This window comes from Rhinoderma darwinii, chromosome 2 (assembly GCF_050947455.1).
Source record: "Rhinoderma darwinii isolate aRhiDar2 chromosome 2, aRhiDar2.hap1, whole genome shotgun sequence".
Taxonomy (NCBI): Eukaryota; Metazoa; Chordata; class Amphibia; order Anura; family Rhinodermatidae; genus Rhinoderma; species Rhinoderma darwinii.
In genome coordinates, this window is record NC_134688.1 from 362,487,828 (window position 1) to 362,512,574 (window position 24,747).

Consider the following 24,747-nt stretch of genomic DNA (forward strand, 5'->3'; position numbering starts at 1 on the left):
CAGACCAGACCTCCTAAATAAATTCAGACCTTTAATTTAATTCAGACCACAGACCAGACCGCAAAATAAATTCACACCTCAAACAATATCCACATGCTTGTTCATATTTAGGTATTCCATTTTTTTAGTCCTTTTTAAACTAAAAAGTTTGCTTGCAGATGAAGAAGGGCTTAGTTTGTTACTGTAGCTAAGCTATGTTTGTCATTTGTAACAATGCCATGTGACACTTATATGTGTTGTTAGTGGTTTTATGTGCCGTTGTAGGTCCTGGCTTAGCTCAGAGAGTTATCATGGAGCACCAGAACAAAAATCCTAAAATAACAAACTTGGCTCTGCCTCATATATATATTGTAATTTTATTTTAATAACATATTTCTAGTTTTGATTGATTTATGCCTATATTTTCTTGAACAAGAATGGGGCTATATTCAGACAGTATATGCGCTACTGCAAAGCATAACTCTCTATGTGTATGTAATACCATACTTCCCAAGTGCCCCTCTTCTAAAGGGACAGTTCCTACTTTTGGTCAAAATCCCTTTGTTTCTCCTTAATCTTTAAATGCTATGTACACCTATGAAAGGAATTTAGTTTAATAAATCAATGCTTTATGTGTTTTAAAACAACTTTTAAATTGACTTTTATTAAAAATGTTATTTAGTTTTTAACATACAGCTTCTATGTATCCATTCCTGTATGCATAGAAGCTATATTGTTCCGTCTTAGCAGTGTCCGTTAGTTCAGCTGGACTGAGGGCTCGGCTAAAAGCTGGTCCTGCACGTCTCTTACACGTAGGATCCAGCTAATAACGAAAACATCTAAGTTCATAACAATATGTGATTGTTATTATCTGGATCCTTTGTGTCAGAAACACGCAGTACTTGATCTCAGTCGAGTCGTCAGTTCAGCTGAACTGACGGATGTGGCTTAGACAGAACGATACCGTTTCTATGTATGCAGGATACATAGAACCTGTGTATTAAAAAGTAAACAGTTTTTAAAAAAAAAATAAAAGTCAATTTAAATGTTGTTTAAAAACACATAAAACATTGATTAATTTTTAGAAAAATAAATCCTTTCAAAGGTGTACATAGCCTTTAAATGTTTTTTTGTTCTTTTTTGGAATTGATAAATACCGTAGATTTGAATTAATGCATTTAAGATATTGCTTCAAAAAGTGTCTCTCTGGTTCCTATCTGTATATTGAATATGAACTTGTATATTATTTCATGATTTGATGCAATTTGGATTTTAAAAGATTCTTTGTTCAGATAATTTTTATGGTGGTGTGTAAATTAACTATTCAATAGTAAAGAAATGCATGAAAAAGATGATTTTTCCACACTGAACCATAAATGAGAGGTATGTGTAAGAGAATGTTGACTAATAACCTATGAATGCAGTCATGTGGTTCAAGCTTCAAATCCTTGTCGCTACAGCAATTCAAATATTTTTAATGTTCAATTTTATTTCCCGCTTTTCAAGAGCCATAACTTTTTTTTACCATTAACATAAATGTACGAGAGTTGTACTTTTGCGGGATGAATTGTAGTTTTTAATAGTTCCACTTAATGTATCATATAATGTACTGAGCAACTTTTAAAAATCATTTTGCGGGGTAGAATAGGAAAAACATAGCAATTGTTCCATTGTTTTTTAGGTTCCATTTTAATGGCGTTCACCTGTGGTAAAAATGTAATTTTAACTTTATTCTGTGGATCAACACAAATACACCGATAGCAAATTTATATAGTTCTTTTTATGTTTTGCGCTGCCATATTCTGAAACCCATAACTTTTTTATTTCTATGTCGACGGGCTTGTTTTTTACATATGAATAGTATGAATATATATGAATAGTTTGGAATTTTACTGAAATTCAATTATGTTTATTTTTTTTAAATAATTGACAGAACTTTAGAGGAAAAATGGTAAAAGGTTTTTTTTTTTAACTTTTAATATTTTTTTGTGCATTTGTAAAAATGTTACTTATTAAATTTTTTTTTTGTCCCACTAGGGGAATTGAATATCGGCACCCTGCAATTGCATCGTGGGAGGAGACAATGGGGTGACTGATGGGGCCCCCCATGTCTAATAGCTTAGATGCCAGGATCACTCTGATCCTGGCTTTTAGAGCAATGTGTCAACTGTAATACAGCCTATGAGCTCGCTCCATATTTCCTCCTCCGACTTTCACTGTACATGTACAGGGAATTTCATTCAGCAGTTAAATTAGAAATGTCACAACATGGCTATAAAGTTTCAATGTGGTCTTCTACAACAAAGAGTACACAGTAATACTAAGGACTGTATAAACTATAATCTTTTAATTCAGTTATTTAAATAACATGTTTGTTGCTGGGTTTGTAGTTCCCTCATTTTCAGGTGCAGCATGAGACAGTGAGGGGTCCAACACTTTGTTCACTCCTACGCTCACCTCACTGCCTCCTCTCACAGCTGAGTGTTTCTGTGTCATTCCCTATGTGTAGGTGTTGCATCTGTTACTTAGTAAAAGTAGAAGAAAACTTATTTAACTTTGTATCTTGAATCGCCTGACTTTTTGCGAATAACTCAAAAATACAACTATGGTGGCTAAAATATCCTGAAAAAGTTAAATCACTAAGATTTGTTACACTACTAAGACTTTTCTTGATACCATTGATAACTGACTACTATCTGTTTGTTCAGCTTCTATAGTTATCCAAAAATGGTGGTGTCAAATGCAGCCATGTTTAGACGGAGAAGACTGCAAAGTTCTACCAGACTTGACAGGATGGAGTTGTAGTACTGGGAACAAAGTCAAAACAACAAAGGTGAGGCTATGTGAATGGATATGTTAATGCAGCTGTCTCATTACTATCTTAAAGATAAGTAATAACTTTAATTAATACATAAAGGGATCTCAATAAAATAAACAGCAATTCTCTGATATAATGCTATTATTGGGATAACTCCCTTTAACCATGAAAGCATTAGTACTTATAACTATAATGATAGGGGTAGGGAAACAGAAAAGTGAGCCCTAATCTACCCGCCACTCAGTCCCTGCCTACTTGCAACGACCCGCCCTAGGCGACGGGGTAAAACTGGGCGACGGTCCCTACGCTCAATAAGTGCACAACAGACAAACAGACAAGGGTACACAGAGCTAAGGGAAATGGGGAAGTTGCCCACGGCAACACCGTGAGCAACAAGAGTGGTGAACGAGCCGAGTCAAACCAGGAGTGTACGAGGTACCAAACGCAGAGCAGGAGAGTAGTGAACAAGCCGAGTCAAACCAGGAGTGTACGAGGTACCAAACGCAGAGCAGGAGAGTAGTCAGAAAGCCAGGGTCAATATGAAGCAGTGTCAAATAGATCAAGAAGCTACAGCAGGGCCAGGAAACCAAACAAGAAGAATCACAAGCAAGGAGGAACAGGAAAGGCAGGTATAAATAGACAGAGGGCAGGAGCTAGCTCCGTCTGGCCAGGCCGTGATAGGCTCTCCCACTCCTAAGCCTGCCATCCTGAGTGGTGGAAGATGGAGTCAATCTCACAGACATAGAAGCAGGTGCAGACTGATTACCTTTGGGCGTTGATACAGAAGCTGTGCCTGGCAGATCCTTTACAATAAGGGTATGTTCACACGAGGGCGTCCGTTACGGCTGAAATTACGGGGATGTTTCAGCCTGAAAACATCCCCGTAATATCAGCCGTAACGGCATGTGCAGGCGCTTGAACGCCGCGTTAATTACGGGCGTAATTGGCGCTGCTATTCATTGGAGTCAATGAATAACGGCTCCAATTACGGCCAAAGAAGTGACAGGTCACTTCTTTAACGCGGGCGTCTATTTACGCGCCGTCTTTTGACAGTGGCGCGTAAAATACGCCTCGTGTGAACAGACAAACGTCTGCCCATTGCTTTCAATGGGCAGATGTTTGTCAGCACTATTGAGGCGCTATTTTCGGACGTATTTCGGGGCAAAAACGCCCGAATTACGTCCGTAAATAGGCCGTGTGAACATACCCTCACAGTCTGTATTCTGTGAATTAACTTTAAGATGGACCTATTGTAAAACGAGCCAGTGTTTGCTGATATGTACATTGCTTAGGTGGAGGTGAGTCATACTAAATTGTCGAATTTCAATTGTCAAATAACATTAGAGGTATTGTTCTCAAACAGAAAAAGGTCTTCCACAGTGTTTTTTTCCAGAAACAGCGCATTTCTTGTCCATTGCCTGTGTTTGGTATTGCAGATCAGCCTCATAGTAGACACAACCCACAGACAAAAGTCTGGAAATAAAGATAAACCCTTTTATAATCCATAGACAACCACTTTAATAATATGTTGCTTTATATGCCAACATATCCTTAATGGGAACCTGTTGTTAGGGCACTAAGCCACCAGGATGTCATTGTACTGCAGAGATTAGTGCCCTAAACATGCCCCTCTCAAAACTGCCCGTTTTATATATCTAAATTACCAGAAAAGTGTCTTGAGATGAGACCAACACAATCTTGCACATGCTCAGTGGTCAGATGAAGCTGAGGCTAGTACACCTGGACTCATCTCAGGACTCTTCTCTGGTAATGAACATAGAATGCATGCGGTATTACAACTTCTTTTTAGACAAAATGCTAAAATGGACAGTATTGATAGGGGCATGTTTAGGACGCTAAATCCCAGTAATGACATGCTTGTGGTTAAGTGTCCTAAAATCTAGTGACAGGTTCCCTTTAATGCACTATAGAGAGAAATTGCAAACATCAAGTGTTAAGGAGGTTGTCCACTACCGGACAGCTGATGAACTATCCTTCGGATAGGTCATCAGTACATGATCTGTGGGGGTCAGACACCCTGACCCCGTAAGGTTAAAGCTGTCTCCGGGCACCAGACGTCCATGTTGGAAGCAGTTGGCTCCAGTCATGGAATAGCGGCCGAGCTGCCGTACTGCTACTATTCAAGTGATCAGGAACAGAGCTACAGTTCTGCAGCACGGCCGCTATGCAATGTACGGAGCCAATTTCTTCCGACTCCGTACATTACATACTGTGCCATAACATCCGGTGCTAGCAGGGCACTAGAGCAGCTGATGGGTGCGGGGTCCGTGAGTCAGACCCGCAGTGATAATATACCGATGACCGGTATACCAGTGAACAACCCCTTTAAGCTTGCTGTTTCTAAATTGCAACAGTAAGTATAAATATACACAATGAAAAAAATAATTCGGTATGAAATGTTTGATTTCAAGTTTTCAGATTAAAGGGGTTGTCCAGTTCCTAGCAATTAATGGTCTATCCTCAGGATAGGCCATCAATATGTGAACGGTCAGAGTCCGACTCCCGAGACCCCCGTCAATCAGATGTTTTGAAAGGGCCGCAACATTCGTATGAGCCCTGCTACCCCTTCATTCCTTCCTTATCTGCTCATACTGTGAATCGCCGACACACTTGTAGTGGTGGCTCACAGTTTTACAGTCTTCTCCCATTGAAGTGAATGGGAGAAGGCTATAATACTGTAAACCGCTGCTACAAGTGTGTCAGCCATTCACAGTATGAGCAGATAAGGAATAAAGGTGAAGCAGGGCTCGTACGAGCGCTGCGGCCCGTTCAAAAAAATGCTGATCGGTGGAGGTCCCGGGAGTCGGACCCCGACCGATTAAACAATGGTGGCCTATCCTGTGTGTAGGTCATAAATTTTTAGGGACTGGACAACCCTTTAAGATTATTATTTTGAATTCAAAATTCTTTATTTTTGTTTCTCCCTTAAAGGGGTTTGCCCACCTATAGCATGTATAAACCAATCTACAAGCTAGATTATAAAGTTTTGATAAGCATAGTGCTAAAACGCCTACTGAGTACAATAATGGGTAGCCTAGTCTCCCTATTGTCTATATGCAAGCTGGGAGTACAGGGAAGAGAAAACTTGTAATATATATACAAATTTATCGTATTGAAACATGTCTCTATTAAGTTGTTTTCTTACATACATCATATGTTTCTGTTGCTGAAAAGAAAACAGAAGACAATTGAAATACAATGATGCCAAGAAAGATGACATAAAAAAAGTGTGTTTTGATCCAAAACAATGAATCACAACAACAGATCCTAAACCAAATAGATGTAAACATACCTTTTCTTTGTAAAATTGCTTGTATTGAACCATATCAGGGACTTACCTCACATACAGGTGTAGCAGAGCTGATTTGCTCTATGAATGTTTATTTTGTGCTGATTTGCTGATATTAGAGTGAGTTTTGCAAAATGATTAACTCAATTTTATTGTGTTCACAAACTCAACTCTTCGACATCTATTTGCCCATGTAGCCATGTGAATTTACTGACAAGAGATTAGAAAAGTTCAATAAATTTGTTTTGTGAGTGATTCAATCAAATCGCCCATCTGATTTGGTCTGAATCAATTTGCCACAAATCGCAAGTGCCCCGTTTGCCCTGTAAACTCATGTCTGACTCTCTGATGTCTTGTAGGACAGTATCCAACTTCTTTCATGCTATTTAATGTCAAGCCAACATCAGTAATGTCATCCACCAATACCCCTCATGATTGGTTGTGTTAGAGGGAAGGATAACCACAGTGCATTTCGGGAAGGCTGCCAGCAAGGCATTATGGGGAAGAGAGTCCTGGGTCATGTGGTCCTTTTTTCTAATATGTAAAATGGCAGCCAGAATTGTTGCACAACAAACCTCAAAAGTTTCAGATTTCACCAAATCCTAAACTTTTGGGAAATTCGGACTGAATTAAATTTGTGTAGAATCGATTCACTCATCTCTATTGCTGACCCTCACAATCTTTGTATTTTCAATCGAAAAATAGATTATTTTATATTGTCCTTAGGTACTTTCCATCATTATGTGCTACTAGTCAGTGAGTAAGCCAACAATTGTTCAGAACCTTATACATGTTATGTAAAATTTTACTGTTTGGAATACAAAAAACTGGAAAAGCAGGGGACCTTTTAAATGTAGGGTGATGTTTAAAGTATGTTCACCTCATAAAATTAGTTATTATTTAATCATTTTAAAGAGTTTGTCTCATAGCAGACAACCCCTTTAAGTTGAGTTTACTGCTAATTTTTTTGCTGCTCATTTAAGTTGAGTTTTACTGTTCATATTTTTGCTGCTCATTTCCTCCACAGAGCCCACTACAGTGAAATCCGTCAATGCAATACATCGACAGGTCAGGTCCACCAGTACAAGAGCTGCTGCTTGTTAGCGGCTGTCCGCCCTGATTCATAGAGATGGTATATGGAAAGTCATAGCCTAAATGAGAGCACTCCTTTAGAGGGGATTTATGAAACTAGTAGAAAAGATCAGCATTTTTTTTTACAGAACAGCAACACTCTTGTCTAATGGCTATGCAAGATATTGCAGCTCAGCCTCACTCACTTGAAGTTGCAATACCAGACATAGCCCACGGACAATAGTGACACTATTTCTAGTAAAAAACAGATCCCTTTTTACTAATCTCTTAAGACCGCATGTGGCCCCTGGGGCTGTCATCTGCGGCCCGCAAGACACAGAGCCGCTAGTACAGACTCTGCTCCGGGACTCTGGAATTCCCTGACATCGCTGTCCACATATGGACAACGATGTCTGGGGCTTCCACAGAGCCGGAGTCCCGTGCAGAGCGCTAGTATAGGCTCTGCTCCGGGACTCTGTGGAATTCCCTGACATTGCTGTCCATATATGGACAGTGTGTCAGAGTCTTCCCCAGAGCGGAGTCCCGGGTAGAGCGCTAATATCGACTCTGCTCCGGGACTCTGTGGAATTCCCTGACATCGCAGTCCATATATGGACAGTGTGTCAGGATCTTCCCCAGAGCGGAGTCCCGGGCAGGGTGCTAGTATCGGCTCTGCTCCGGGACTCTGTGGAATTCCCTGACATCGCAGTCCATATATGGACAGTGTGTCAGGGTCTTCCCCAGAGCGGAGTCCCGGGCAAAGCGCTAGTATCGGCTTTGCTCCGGGACTCTGTGGAATTCCCTGACATCGCTGTCCATATATGGTCAGTGTGTCAGGGTCTTCCCCAGAACGGAGTCCCGGGCAAAGCGCTAGCATCGTCTCTGCTCCGGGACTCTGTGGAATTCCCTGATATCGATGTCCATGTATGGACACACGATGTCTGGGGCTTCCCCAGAGTCAGAGTCCCGGTCAGAGTGCTAGTATAGGCTCTGCTCCAGGACTCTGTGGAATCTTCTGACATCGCTGTCCACATATGGACAGCAATGTCTGGGGCTTCCCCAGAGCTGGCGTCTCGGGCAGAGCGCTAGTATAGGCTCTGATCTGGGACTCTGGGGAAGCCTCTGACATGTACAGAGGACACTGTGGCATTATCTAGGGGTGTGTTGCATTACCTACAGAGGGCAATGTGGCATTATCTACAGAGAGCACTGTGGCATTATTTACAGAGGGCACTGTGGCATTATCTACAGAGGGCACTGTGGCATTATCTGCAGAAGTCACTGTGGCAGCATCTACAGAGGACTCTGTGGCAGCATCTACAGAGGACTCTGTGGAAGCATCTACAGAGGGCATTGTGGCAGCATCTACAGAGGGCACTGAGGCAGCATCCACAGAGGGCACTATGGCAGCATCCACAGATGACACTGTGGCACTATCTAAAAAGGGGCTGCCCAATCTTGACATGTGTGTCTGCCAAACACTGCCAACTGAGCCGCCGCACTGCATGTAGTGACACTTAAACTGGAAAACTGGATTGCTGAAATAAGCACGTGGAGAAATATCTCAAATTTTAAACCTAGTGGTATTATCATAGTAATATAGTGTTATATTAGTTCAAATAACTAATTGATTAAAAATAATTTTGCATTGTACCAAATTTGAAAGTAATGCGGCCCATCAAGTTCCCATTTTTTCTATATGTGGCCCACTTACCCGGCCGAGTTTGAGACCCCTAATCTAGTAGATCTATCTGACATGCTATACTAAATGGTTACTCTATATTATAAAAATATCTTTTTACTAAACATATCTGTTTGTTTTATTATACTTGAGATATATTTCATCAGCATTTATAGCTAATGACCGTGTTAAATGTCTTAGTAGATTCTCTGTATGGCAGTGCAGCATGGAGATATTCTGTTTTTAAGAGGGTTAACGTAACCGTGAGGCAACAAATTGTCAGATTGGAAAGGTTTATATTAAAAGGAGATCTGTGATCTTTAGAGAGCTATATAACATGGAGTATGGACACAAGCACCTGTGTAAGAGTCAGCTAGGAGCAGACAGTTATTTATAGTGTGCAGAATGAAAATAGCTGTGAACTAGTTATGAAAAAGGACACTGTGGTATTTAGACATCCTGCCGACCAACAGTACCTTATAGTATATAACTCTCGAAATACCACCATCTGCTTTCTAAAAGAAAGAATGCGTACCTGTGTCTGGAGACAAACAGAACATTGGAAACTGGAGAATGCCTAACTATGTGTTTTTTTTTCTTATGTGAAATGTGTCAAAATAAATTATTGAATATGTGGAGGTATTTACATATATATATATACATATATATATATATATATATATATATATATATATATATATATATATAAAATGGAGGAAAAAAAAATATATATATATGTATATATATATATATATATATGCACCTGAAACAAAATTTTAAGCGACCTTGCATTTACATGTAATTAGAAAATAACATACTATTTTGTTTGTTCAGCTTCTATGCAGCCTTACATTACATAGACACATAGTACATTGCCCATCAACTTTGAGTCCAACTATTGATCCAGAGGAAGGCAAAACAAAGACCAAAAGCCATGAGCCAATAATTCAGGCTGGGTAAACATTCATACAAGAACATTTACATAAACATAGATGTGTCTCCATGGTACAGACTACGTATAATTCATGTGTGTAGTTTGATCCTCCAATCATATGTTGCTCCTTTCCGTCTGCTCCCTACTATCTGCAGGAAGAAGGGACAGAGATAAAAGAAGTGACACATGACTGGACGATCAGACTACACACAGGGTTTATTTGTAGTCTGTAACCATAAAGACAGTAGGTGTGCATAGGAGCTGTATGCACGGAATGGAAGGATTTTTTTTTTAAACTGTTTTTATTAAACAATTTTTCTTGTATTACAACTAGACAACGCGAGATATAGAAATAAAGTTACTGCAAATTTGTTAATAATTTCAAGAATCACCGTCTTGTCGTGTAAGGCTCAGGTTCTGGAGTGGAGTAGAACCAATGATGAGTATTTCATAAGACTGTGAAGAAAATGGTTCTGAAGGAGTCAGGGCATTAATCATTTCGGGGTCTGATAAGATGTGTTCTCATCTATAAAACCGTTTAACGATTTACACATTGTGATTTTGTAGAGAGTATAGTACGGCCTCATATCTATCACACAACCATTAAGTTGTAGGAATGTTTTTCAGTGACAGGAGCCCCAAGCGACAGAACAAGACACCAGAGAGACAATTAATAGGCAAGTACCAAAATGTCAAAGCAAGGTGACACAGAGAAGTACTATCTCAAATATCTATACAAACTTAAAGGGGTTATCAGGGATGTGAATTTAGTAGGGCTGGAAATGAAATAAATGGTAGTTGTTTACATGCACGTAGCATATGACCACTTCAGTCAAATAGAGGGCTCAGCGGTGACAATTCATATTTCTGGCATAATGCCAGAAATAAAACACATGACCACTGAGCCCCGCTGAGCCCTCTGATTGGCTGCCTCAGCGCCGGCGCAAGGATAAGTAAGTATTGCTTTATGGTTATTTATTTCCTTTCCAGCCCCTACTAAAAAAAATTCACATCCCGGATAATTAATTTAAACATAGAGGGAAGAGTCGAGTGGAGGGGTAAACAGAAGGGGTGGTCCGAGAGTCCATGGCCACTGTGGATAATATCGCTATCCTGTTGGTAAGGTGGTTTAGATGGGTGGGTCACCACCTACATCACGTTTAAGATACCAGGTGGTGTATTTTAAGTGTACTTTGATTTGTCTGAATACGAGCGGGTAAGATAGCTATAACATTTTCCCTAACCTGGAAGAACGTTTGAACTCTCAGTTCTTTTTGAATGGTTACCTCCTCCCAGTCCAGCCTGAACACAGTAGGATGTTTTTCAATTGAGACCATTTGAAAAATTTCAGCTTTTTTTATTTATTTCAAAGACAACAAATGCACCAAAATGCAGAAAAATGTAATGGAAAGGTTGATTCAGCAGATACCTACAATTTGGCATTTATTTGAAAGCTCTACCAAAGTTTTTAAATATGCACTTTTTTCGCGTTTTTTTAATGGCTTAAGTGATAAATTAATATGCTGCAGCAAGTTTCAAGAGTCAAGATAAGGATTGTGACATCTGTATGTGTTCATTACTGCACGACAATCTAATGCAGCAAATTGGACTCATATGTTCAAAATGATCTGATCTCTGCTAGGAATTAACTAACGCCTAGGAAATGGACATCCTCACCTATCAATGGTTGGTCAGGACATATGAAATTCAAGAGACATGGCACATGGTTGGGAACGCATTGCTTTCCTGAACGTTATCGAAGAAGGAAAGGAAAAAAAATCCTTGTGACCATTTTCTCATAGGCCCCATAATACCCTCATGAGCCGACACTGAGTGTTATTTATCTGAGTCTATGGTGAAGATTTATCAATATTGGTGCAAAGAAAAAGTGGAGCATTTTTCAGAGACCTTTTTGAAAAAGAAATAACCGATCAACAATGATTGCTGTCGTCAACATCTCCACTTTAATTTATGTTGCTTACATAGAACCAACATATTCCACAGTGTTGTACAGAAGTTGTCATCACTCGCTTTCCCAAGTGGGGCTTACAATCTAGATTCCCTCTCTCTACAGTATGTTTTTGTTGTGTGAGAGGAACCCACACAAAACACAGAGAGGACATACAAACTCCATGTGAAAGTTGCTCTGAGTTGGATTTAAACGCCGGACCCCCGGCTGCCAGGCAACAGTGCTACCCACTGAGCCATCGGTGTTTGTACCAGTTTTCATAGAAATTTCACATTGTCTTTCTATGAGAAAAAGGCTACAGACTGTCATAAAACAGTCCGTAGAGTTTTAACATACCACAAGGAAGCCACAGGGCATCTGAACTTACTCAGGGTTGAAATTGCTCTTGCTTGCAGTCTGGTTAAGGAACACTTTAAGCCTTAGAATATAATTCCCACGATCTTTCAGGCTGTATATATGTGCAAGCCTTTGTCTTTCCCTGGTTATATTCACTCTTATGTAAATAAAAATATGCAATCTAAAATGTCAAATGCATTACTCAACATCGAAAAAAAATGAAAATAATGTCACTGTCACAACAACTGATTAGACATAAACATGCTAGAAATTATTCAATCATCCTTTACATATTATAGTCATGAATATTTATAAAATTAAAATAATTGTTTGAAATGAATAAATGGTTAACTACGCAAAAACAAACATAATAAAATAAAATGAAGGCTCTTCCCAGCAACATGAATAGAATCCAGTTGCTAATTAGGATGAGGCAGAAACACCGGCCTAGAATACCGCTCAGGAGGCCGAACCTATAAAAACACATACATTATGGGGGGAAAACATAAATATTTTTCTGTACTCTTGAATTATATAACTGTCAGGGATGTATAAATATTGGTGTTTTTATCGCCACAGCGTGAAAAGGATGGAAGCATAGGGTGGGTGGAATAGGACAGGTCTCTGTTCAGCACTAGGGTAAGAATTATTAAGCCCATTGATCTCATGGCATTATAATAGCCAGAGCTGCAGATTACTGGGGATAGATCAGGGCAGCTGTTGTGCTATTTACTCAGCAGTTTATCGGTAGAGGTTTAATTCAGTAGCGCACAAATGAGGAATTTCATGAGCAGGTGGAAACTTTATTAATGGTTGATGTATGGTATTGAAATCCTGAGGACTATTTGAATGCATGGTCTGCGGCTGCTTGATTTACTATAAACCAATATTACAATTGAATAATGTAAACTATATAAGCTCAATATATGCCTGTTTAGCTGGCTGATGCAGCTATTTTTTAGTGATTTTTGATGTGGGTTTTTTCATATTAAAAAAAAAAAACACACATAAAAAAAGTATAGCAAAACTGTAACAAAAAAACGCACCAAAAAAGAATAAGGCCGGGTTCCCACATATGTAAAAACGCTGGGGAATTTCCGCAACGGAATTGTGTGAGGAAATTCCACAGCATTTACAGTAGCAGCAAAGTGGATGAGATTTAGTAAAAAAAAAAAATGCAATGTAAGCGTTAATAAATTGACCTGCGGCGTGGAATTTAATTCCACAGAATGTCAATTTATGCTGCGTTTTTGTTGATTTTCTGTTGTGGGTTTTCCCCATTGAATTCAATGGGGATGCAAAACCTGCAACAGAAAAACAAATGTTTCGACTTTTGCGATTATGCCCCAAAAATCGCAACTCTGGCAAAAATATACTTACACAGAGCGCCCTCCTTCTTTCTGCAGTCCGGTCTCCCGAAATGATGTTTCATCCTATGTGACCGCTGCAGCCAATCACAGGCTGCAGCGTCACATGGCCTGAAATGGAGGCTGGAGCGGACATCAAAGGAGGGAGGGGGTAAGCATTTTTTTACGCAACTGAAATTCTGTCTGAAAAACTGCACCACAATGTGGTTGCAGGTCAGATACTCTGTGTGATTGTTATGCAGCGTATCCGACCCGTGGAAACCCGGACTAAAAAGGGCACAACTATCAAATAAAATCCTCCTTTAATATGAGTCCTTGTCTCTCGGCGCCATTGTTATCAAAGTTTCCACTCAATGAATATGCATTAATCTCATCATTTCAGATCTGGGAGCAAAGGCACTAAAATACATCTTATCAATGCACTGATTTTATCATTTTGACTTAATGTTCAATTTCAGTGCCAAGAACCCTCATTTTCCCGACAGGTATTTCACCGACAGAAGTCTTGTACTACTAACTACATTGTACAAAGCACAGGATACAAGCTACAATATATAGTTTTTATACAAATGTGCAATCCTCCACCCATGGCCATGCAGAGTAGAGATCCTTTGTTTGTCATGCCCATTATGTCAGAATCCTATTACATTTTGTGGTGCAGAAATGCTTATGATGTGTGCTGATAAAATTGTTTTTGCTAGGAAAAAACGACATCCCATTTATGTCATCTGATGAAGCATGTTGTGATTTTCCAGATTTTTCAGTATATGTGTTCAAATGGCAGTATCTGTGAGATGCATTAACAGTGTATTCGCTGTCTATGTGATACAGATACCATATTTTACCAAAAATTTAATCACCCCAGGTTGGTTAGGGCACTGCATGCCCGAATGTAGACTAGTGGGTTATCTCCTTATACTTTTATTTTCTGAAAATCCTAATTAAAAACTATATTAAAAACACAATCACACGAAGACACAAGAAGAATGAATACTTCAAAATTATGACACCTAAAATTGTTTCATTCCATAAAAAAAAAAAAAAAGTTACGATCCACTAAAATTGTTGTTCTGCTTTAACAACTATTGAAGTTTATTTTACATAGACTTTCCTGACAGATAATAAACTTTACCACCAAACATTCTCACCTAAATGGCAGCTTTTGCATTATTAAGTAGTTTGCTGGATTTAAATTAGATTTTTTTTTTTTAATATAGCAAGTTGGCAGAAAAGTCTACAAAACAGTTTTTTCTACAAAATCCAACTTACTGCCAGCTACTACTCAGCATTTATTATGCATCTTTGTGCTGTTGTAGGTAGAATTAACACGTGGTTTTTTTTCGACTCATGAAACACCTGATTACATGCTGCTGCGGAATCTGCTGCTGGAGTCTAGACAAATGTTTCACTTAATCTGCTTTTTTATTTCTATATATATTTATTTTATTTTTTGCTTCTCTCTGTATCGATCTAAAAAAAAAAAGTGAAAAGAAAAGAAATGCCACTGCAACTTTCTCATTACCTCTTTGCGTTGTAAAGCACATCTGTACCTTTGAGGGGAATGAAAACAGAGAAAATCAAATAGAATTCTGGGACCTTGAATTGTTTTTAAGCAGCAGTGGGGGTATTTTAAAAAAAACTCAGAGAGGGGACTTTGGTTTTCTTGTGTGGCACACCATTGTAGTAATAGAAATACTATATTATATAATATAGCAAGACGTTATGGCTTATGATGGGCTAAGTGGTTGTGTATGTTCTCATTTTTTAAATTGTCAAATAATGCAAAAATGCATTCATTTATCAACCATTGCTCTCAGTTTTTTTTAATCCACCATCTCATTGGCATCAATGCAAAAAAAAGCACCAGAAAGATGGGTGACCCAGGAAGCATTTTGAGACAATTGTTTGCACAACAAAATCCGATAAATCTAATGTGATGTCCAGTCTGAATTTAGTAAGGAGTGGAAGATACCCAGGAACGGACAAGTGGAAGGCTGCAAAGTAATAATTCATTAAAGTTTTAGCATTCTATATACAATTCCTTACAACATGTAATCCTCTAATATAGTTTCAGTCCCATAATGGTCTTAGCTTGCATACAATTGCATGGTTTGGTCTACATTATTATTAGGCCCTGTTCACACCATCTGGAATTTTGAGGCAGATTTTGATCACCTGCGGCCATTGAGCGCCGCGGGCAAAAATGCAGCGAAATACACATTCTCTGCCTCCCATTGATGTCAATGGGAGGTCAGAGACGTAAACGCCCAAAGATAGGGCATGTCGCTTCTTTTTCCCGCTTTTTCCGCTGGTGGGAAAAAAACGCTTCCACCTCCCTTTGAAATCAATGGGAGGCATTTTTGGACATTTTTTGGTGCGTTTTCTGGCTTAGTTTCCACGTCAAAAACGTGTCAAAAAACTCTGTGTTAAAATCAATTTTTTTAGACAAGGACTTTTAACATTCTACCGGTATTTACTTTTTGACTTATTTTGACAATAATGTAATGCTGAAAACTATCATCCCCTAATTGTTAGTTCATTCCAGCTACCACATGCATTTCACGTATTCCTCATTGTACTGTATATCGGATCGTGCAGTTATGACTACTTTCCTACACATTAATTGAAAAATTCTGGATGGGACAAAAACTTGAACACATTTTAACTATTTTAATTCATAATAAAAAAAATGAAACACCAGACCTTAAGGCCGATATAACACACATGATGCAGTTTATGCTGATGATTTTGGTTCTGTTTTTTTACACAACAATAAGGAGTGTTAGTCTTTGTTTTATACCTTTTCTTCCTTTTAAATCCACTTTTTGCTTTGGCTAAACAAACTAAACCAAAAACTTCTTAAAAACTCTGTGTGTGATTCTGGCCTAAAGGAGTCGTCTTACGGAAAGAACCCTTGTCCATATGCCCTATTAGGAGCTACTCTGTAAGAGTGAATACCACCCTCGAGGGACTCGGGATGTCAACGTATTAGATATAGGGCCATTCATTTGAATATAAGGCATGTAGTACTTTCTGAGAAAACCTCTTTAAGGTTAAGGCTCCTTGGCAACACGGAGTGACCTGCGAGATGCAGTAAAATTGCAGGATTACCACAACCACAGTGCGATTCATGTATCCCTATGGGTAAAAAAGTTTCAAGTGACCTTGCAACCGTCAATAATAATTATAATCTGACCATACAGTATTTCCTGCGATGCTCTTGGGTTACTTGCCTCATTTTCCATTTCATTGAGGCACCAGTACCAACATAGATTTCATGACAACTCAAAGACAATGTCATCTCAATGTGGTGCCCTAACTTAAAATAAAGTATGTGTAGATAGCTTGCGTCCATCACATTTAAAAAAAAACCAAGGGATTTATTCTTGACTTAAATTTAGTTCCATTGTGTTCAATTGCATCTGGATTAGTGTATAGTACAGATCGAGCTTTATAGCATATTTTTAATTATATCTCCAAATGTACAGTACAAGTAAAAATATGACTTATATTGTGCTATTATATTGTATTTAAAGTATATTGTATATTTTTCTATATTGTTATAGTTATTTTTGGTTTTCACTGGATCCCTAAGATGATGAGTTTGTATTGGTAGTTTACAAGGGACATGTGGGGTGTCATGTGGGCCCTCCTACCTTTAAGGACATCGCCTTTGTGTACAATATACAATACAATAGAGACAGAAGCCATAGGGTTGTGACTATCGGAATAACAAACACAAGACTAACATGGATTGTGCAGACTAGGAGAACAGGAACATTTATGAGAGCAACTAAGTTTTAGTATTGGGAGGTAGACACAGTTCAATATGGCTATTTAAGGTTTTTCAGCCCTTATCAGTACAAGATATAGAAGCCATACTTTTTGAATTGTAAGCTTAGGCAGTACCATCATAGGTTAATCTGTATTTTGCATCGCCATAGCAGAATATACCAAATGGCAGAATTGCCAATTCATTTTTATTTACGTGTTTAGTACTGAAAAAACAGCAAATAAAAATTGTTAGGGGCCATTAGGCCCAATTTTAATATAATCTGTCTTTGGTTTTATTGGATATGTTACATCTACAACTGTACATAAGTAGGGCAAAGTTCAGAATCCATCCATTGTTTTCCAAAATATTCCATGTTAATGCTGATACAGCAAAGTAGTCATTTTATTATTGTCTATTTGAAGCGTCCACGGCCAATGGCCACAACCATGGATCTGTGAGCACTGTCCCGCATTTCCTCCCCAGGAGACGCCAGCGCTCACTTCCGCTCCGTTCTGCTGTGTCCCGCTGTTTATTATACCTGTCAATTATTGCTGGCTACCCAAATATCTATCTGGCTAGTGAAATTTATAAAATGATTTCCACATATGCAGAATCAGTTTTAGATATATTTGTAGATTGTATTGTATGTTATTTCATGTCCCTTTGAGATGTTGAAAATAAATATTGATATGTGAAGTATAGGGTATATCCACATGTAGCAGACTTTTACTGATGCACATTTTGCTGCAAATCCACAGAAAATCAACTTCAAACTGTATGTGTTACAGGTGGATTTTTCTGCAAATTTTGCAGTTGATTTGCTGTGGATTTCACTCTATTTTTAACCTCTTAATGCAAAATGTACTTTTATGTCATGGACTGCCTTGTGTTATGGCATCATAGCATACATGGTACATCTACAGTGGTAGCTGGTGGTGATTGGGTGCTGCACTTATGCTGTAACGGCTGGAGTGAGAGAAAACTTTGAACCCGGCCATTTAACCACATAGATGTTGCGGTCAACAGCAACCGCGGGATCTAACTTGTTTGAAAGTGGGAGTGGCTTACCATTGCAACCAGGGACGAAGGTCCTCAGGTCTGCCGTTAGCATTTGCCTATTAGGATATAACACTGCAAGGCAATAATTCTTTGGAATAATATGAATATGTATGTTTCAAGTCCCTTGGGGACAAAAAAACAAAGAGTAAAATTAAGTGTAATAAAGTTTAACCAAAAATGGCTCCCCCCAAGAAAATAAATACATTTTCACTTTTTTCATCTTTTTTAAATAAAAAAAAAATATTTTATTTTTTTAAAAATAAGTCACCTTACAAAAATTACATATTTGGTACTGCCACAATTGTAACAACCTGTAGAATAAAGTTAACTTTTAAGTAATACTTCACGGCACATAACATAAAATGAGTAAATAATAAGTCGTATGTACATACAAGAATTAAAAAGTTATGGATCTATGAATGCGAAATAAAAAAAAGGGGGAAAAAAATGCTTGTCCCAAAATACCAATCCGTTAGGGGTGTGCCACTCTCTAATGCCTCATTCATACGAGCGTGTATCACGTCCGCGTGACGGTCGTTAAAACAATTGGGTCGTTCACATGACTGTTGTTTCAATGGAGCGTGTAAAGGGTCTATGAAAAAATAGGACATGTCCTATTTTAGGCCTTATTTACACAAACCTGTTTCACATCCGTGATACGCGCGTGTAACTCAATGGGCCCGTTCAGGCAGTCTATGATTTTCACGCAGTAAAACTCACGACATGTCCTATACTTGAGCGTGTTTTGCGCATCACGAAGTCATTGAAGTCAATGGGTGCGTGAAAATCATGCGCAGCACACAGACGCACTTCCGTGTGCTGCGCGTGATTCGCGCAACAGTAGATCAAGAAATGAAGGGAAAAATAAAACCACTTCCTTCATTTCTTTTTCTAAACATCAAAACCGCGTGTCATAAGGATGGCATATGCGTGAAAATCACGCAGCCACGCAGCAAACACTTATGACACATGGAACTGCAACACGCAAAAAACGCAGCGTTCGTTTGAATTTCGCCTTACTGTGTGTCACGCATCCCTCCAAAGACTCTAGCCTGTGCGGGTTCCGTGACAATGCGTCCTGCACGGGTGTACCTTGGCCGTGAAATACATTGCCGACGCCCATCTGAATGTAGCCTAATGCAGAGGTTAAAGAATCTGCCATATGCTTTGATTTCCACACAGATTTTTTTTCCGTTACATGTGGATGGGGTCCTGAATACAATACATGTATTGTATTGTACTTGGCCACAGATTTTCAGGGCGGAATTCAAACTAAAAATCTGCAGCAATTCCGCCACATATGAACACAGCACAAGTGTTACCACTGTAGCAATGGGGATAAGTGCAAAAGTAAAAAATTGTGACTAATATAGTGCAATGTGGGGAATGACAGTGAATAACTCTTAGGTTATTATGTGCATTGCAGTTCCCATGTTTATGGATTGAGAACTTCAGCCATTGCTAATGCTTAGTATTTGTTCTTTCACATTCTCAAGTCAGTTTTTATCTTCTGTAGAAGATATTTAGTAAGTCTACAGTGTTTGATTTACACACACATTCATCAAAGAGAGACGGTCTACCGTTCTTCATGTGGGTTTACAAGATGTCCTCCAGGACAAGGTGCAATTAAGTGAGATGAAATAAATAACGACTCAAGTGTCACGGTTAATCAGTTGTGTAATACTGCAATCATTGTTCTTAATTTGACTAGCGGCATGAGTTTTCCTAATAAGTTTTAACATTTATTTCCATTTACTTCCAAAACAGACACACACCATTGCCTTGGAGCTCAAAATCTAGAAATATTATTAAACATGCTCCCAAATTCAAGTATATTAAGCTCTGGTATAGAAATAGTTAGATTAAGTTTATAAATTTAATTATATGTATTTAGGAAATTCAATTGTAGGTGAATGATTGTTATGCTGGCTGTTAACTGGCATATGTACTCTATATCAGAACCAGAGACATGTAAGGGGCACCGCAAAGAAAATACTGTAGTTCCGACCCATTAACCTGATACTTAAGACCCTTTTACACTGGCCTATAAGCGGCCGGTGCAGCGAGTGCCGTTCAACGAGACATCGATGATCGGCGCTCGTTTGCTCCGGTCGCACAAAGCTATGGATGGGGACAAGCGGTCGTTACTCCGATCGCTCGTTCCCATCCATTATTATCATGTCGACAGATCGTCTACCTGTTTACACAAAGAGATGTGCTGCCGACAACGATAATATTTAACTTTTTTAAAACGATACGACCAGCAGATGATCGAGCGTTTGCTCGGTCATCTGCTGATCGTTCCCCTGTTTACACGGGGCAATTATCAGCAACGAGCATTATATTAACGCTCGTCTTCCCGATAATCGTCCTGCGTAAAACCCCCTTTAGATAGGACTTGTTTCCAGCACCTGTTATATGTTTTTCTGTTCCGCTGTTATATCTCTTAGAAATTTAGGAAATAATGGACAACTGGGCATTACCATTCCCCTTGTCAAAAGTGTGTGTCTCTACACATTCTAGCACTGTGAGCATTGATTAGACAGTCTCTGTGTATAGGTACATGTCCCTTTGACGAAGGGCATGGTTACACCCAGTTGTCAATTTATGCATACAATTTCCAGGAGAAATAACAATGGAGCGGCACAGCGCATAGTTCTTAGAAAGGATGTTCCACAATTGCTGTTTTATGGGGAATACAAGTATTTATTTATACAGAGATTTTTAAGGCCATGCTCAATTGTGGTGAGTTTTTTGCGGAAAAATACCCATCCTCAAATTCATGTGCATTTTTCTTCATTGCGTGAATGTGGTTGTCTTAAGGTTATACAGTATATTTGGAGAACTGTATCAGAAAAAAAAGGAGCACTGGCTTTAATAAATATATATATTAAGAAATGAATCAACGCAGAACTTGGGAATTATTTAAAAAAAAAATAATAATTTAAGGATGGACATTAACTTTAAGAGACATTTCATCGTACAGTAGATGCATTCGCACACTTTTAGTACAATATCTGCTTGACCGATAATTACTTTTATACCCTATAGGTAAAGAATCTAGCTAGGTCTTTGCGGCAACTTTGGCTGTGACACAGGTCGCGGGCCAAAGATTGCTATGTCGCCCTGCATGCATCGCAGGTAATGAAAGTCAATGTGGCCGTGTTGCGACCTTCAGGTTGCTGGAGCTGCGACACGTCACACAGATAATCCAGCAGGTTCGGACTACTTGCCACTATCGTGTTGTGGTAGCTGGAACCCGCTGCCACATTTCATTGTTTTGCACCCAAATTCGCCATGTCGTCCGAGCCCTAAAGTTACCATTAAATGACTACAAGCAGATATCTTAAAATCCTTGAGAATGGGGTACAGAAAGTATCTTGGAATTAGTATATTGTTAGGGCATTTTAAATTGAAAGCCCTAACAAGGGCTTTCAATTAATAATAATTTAAGGATAAAAATATATAATTTCATCATCTAAATATCCAAAATCAATAGGTAATTTCATATTTCGCTCCAAAATTTTCCTTAAACCAGTGCGGCCATTTAACCCTCCTACCATGGTTCAGATGTTTTTTTTTTCTCACAAGCAGTATGCCACTAGTGGGGGCTGTTCTGTTGTTCTGGCATTTCTTTTCCTTCATTAGGGAGTTATGCCCTATGTGGAGAGAGAATGTCCCTATAATTCAAAATCATTCTGCCATTCTTGGGAAATATTGTAATCAAACCCAAAAGGGGTGGCCTTATGCAGGAACCTGTCCCTAAGGGACCTCTATTATGCCCTGTCATCCCAATGCATTTCTTTCTGAAGTATTCTAGAATTCCAAAGGAGAGCAAAGTCGAATAGAGCCTAGGTAGTCACAATAACGGGGCCTGAACTATGGATCCCATCATTTGCAGTGGCAAGTATATGCTGTGGATCCCTAACAGTGAGCCCTGAGGCCTATTGGCCCTTCGTCTCTGGGATCCACAGCATATACTTGCCACTGCAATTGATGGGATTCAGAAGTTCTCCTCATAGTTCAAGCCTATTATTGTGACAAGGCATAATAGGAGTACCTTAGGGACAGGTTCCCACCTTTCCGGTCGGATAAATAAGGACAATCATTCTCCCCATTGGGCATACCTTCCTTGTGAAGAAAAAAAAAATGTCTGAACCATGGAACATCCCATCACTGGTGACATATACATTGTAAGAAAAAAATGCCTGAACCGTGGCAGGTGGTTTTAGGACCTTTTTTGAGCAAAATATGAAATTATCTATTGACTGTGGATATTTATATGATTAAATGGTATATTTTTATTCTTAAATTACGTTTTAGTGATAATATTGCTTATATGCAGAAGAGCCTTTTGACAATAGTTTGAAGGTTGAATCCAGATTATATGATACCCAACTCAGGCTTGTTAAAAACTATCTTCTGGCATTGATATATTTATCAACATATCCAATAGTTTTCTGTTTTAAGCAATTTGGGCAATACTTGGCTGATTGTTAAAAAAAATTCTAAGATGTAAACACTGGAAAAAAAAGGTCACATAAAAATTTACTGCAGTGAGTAAAGTACGGGACACATTTTGCAAGCTGCAGTTCAGGGGTCTTTGTTTATTCTTCTTCTTTAGTCTGTTATGCATTTTCACAGTAAAACCTTTTGTTCCATTGAAGAGCTATCATCCAGGGGTTGCCCTGACAATTAACCTTCCTTTTTGTATCACATTGATTTTTAGAAGTTGAATATTGTGGTCACTGTAATGCACTGTGTTGGAGAAAAGTGTGACATAAAAGTATTATTGTTAGAATTACACTTAAAAAACTGAACACACATTCAAAATATATCAGTTATCTCTAAACTGCTGTTCAAAAGTTACTGGAAATAAACTTGTTTTGACCATTAAAAAACCTGCCAAGTTTCACAATGAGGATATAGTTGTTAAAGAGAAATTAAGCTTGACTTAGTTGGACAATCCCTTTTTGCTAAACGGGTCCTTCGAAAACAACATATGTTAATTTAGGGCGTATGAATGTAATAAAAGGGGTCCCCTACAGAGCTAAGATATGATATGAATGGGTGTCCTTCCTTTGTCTCTATGCACTCTGGCAGAGAGGGATCCTGAGTGCTATTATATCCATATGCACCGGTGAGTTATTAACATTTTATGCCACTCAAAATACCTAGATGCCCATTACTGTTGTGACATTTTTCAGAATTAAAAGGAGAACTACCAGAAGAGAATTATTCAAGGCCCATTAAGAATGTGACTACCATTTGTTAATATCTTAGTTCTTTGCTGAGATATGACATGATATCGCTAGAAGTTACAAGATTAATGGCGAGGAGAGAATCTAATGACAACATGTTTCTTTCTGATTTCCGTCAGGATCAGTGTTGCCATGGAAACCATGTGTGTGTTCAATTGAGTATATACAACACTATCTACTTCCTATCTGTCTTGAGGAGTTGCAATTATGTGTGTATATGTGTAGTCATTCATGTACTTGATGACTAGGGTTCACAAAAGGTCTCCATGGCAACACTGCTCATAACAGAAATGTGAACCGTAAGGCCCCATGCACACGACTGTAAATTCGGCCGTAATTATGGGCCATAATTATGGCCCCATTCAGTTCTATTGGCCACGGACTTCGTATTGGAGTACGGCCCGAAAATGCGTGCGGCCCTTAGCGCGAGCCGTGAATACGGGCACGGCCGTGTACATGGGGCCTAAGTATCGTCAAACTTGGTAGGTCTCCTTTAGGCAAGATATGGATTGCTTCAGTCAGTATAACATGGACAATAATATTGCCTATATAACAACCTTACATTGTGAGGGCACATTTATTGAGCAATGGCTGGCAAAATAAGTATTATTCGATAAGAAATCTTATCTCAGACCTAATCGCTAAGAAGTCCTACATCCTTCAAAAATAGCTCCAAAGAATTATTTCCTACTTTTAACAATCAATTTTAGGGATACTTGAGATGCAGCGTGTTTCAGTTGTCCAAGAGAGATATCCCATTTTAAAACACAGGAGAGTAGGCATGTATGCCCAAAAGTAAATTTAAATCCAATATTTCCTGAAATCCTAGTTGTTTGTCATTATAAGGTGCAAATTCTTGAGAAGAGGGAGGAGGCATAACGCCTTATTTGTCAAAACGAATGGAAAAACTGTCCTTATTGTCGATAGCAACCTATCAGATCTCAGCTTTCATTTTTTTAACCGGAGATATGAAAATTGCACTGTGATTGGTTGCTATGTGTAACTAGTACTGGTTGCTAGATAGTTTTGATAAATGAGAACCATTGTCCTTAGTACATTATCAGTACAATAATACATAAAAATCTGCAGCTAATATCAAATCAAAGGGGTATTCCCATCTCAGAAATGTATGGCATATCCACAGGATATACCTTATGTGTCCAATAGATGTGTAGTCTTTATCCCAT

General features: G+C 38.7%; 1 protein-coding gene across 1 annotated transcript in view; it reads left to right on the forward strand.

Annotated features, from left to right (window-relative positions):
* Positions 1–24,747, forward strand: part of TAFA3 (TAFA chemokine like family member 3) — a 408,856-nt gene that overhangs the window by 351,491 nt on the left and 32,618 nt on the right. Inside the window, exon 4 of the mRNA XM_075853849.1 lies at positions 2,688–2,812. Within this exon, the coding sequence (XP_075709964.1) occupies positions 2,688–2,812 (125 nt within the window). The remainder of the gene's footprint in view (positions 1–2,687; positions 2,813–24,747) is intronic.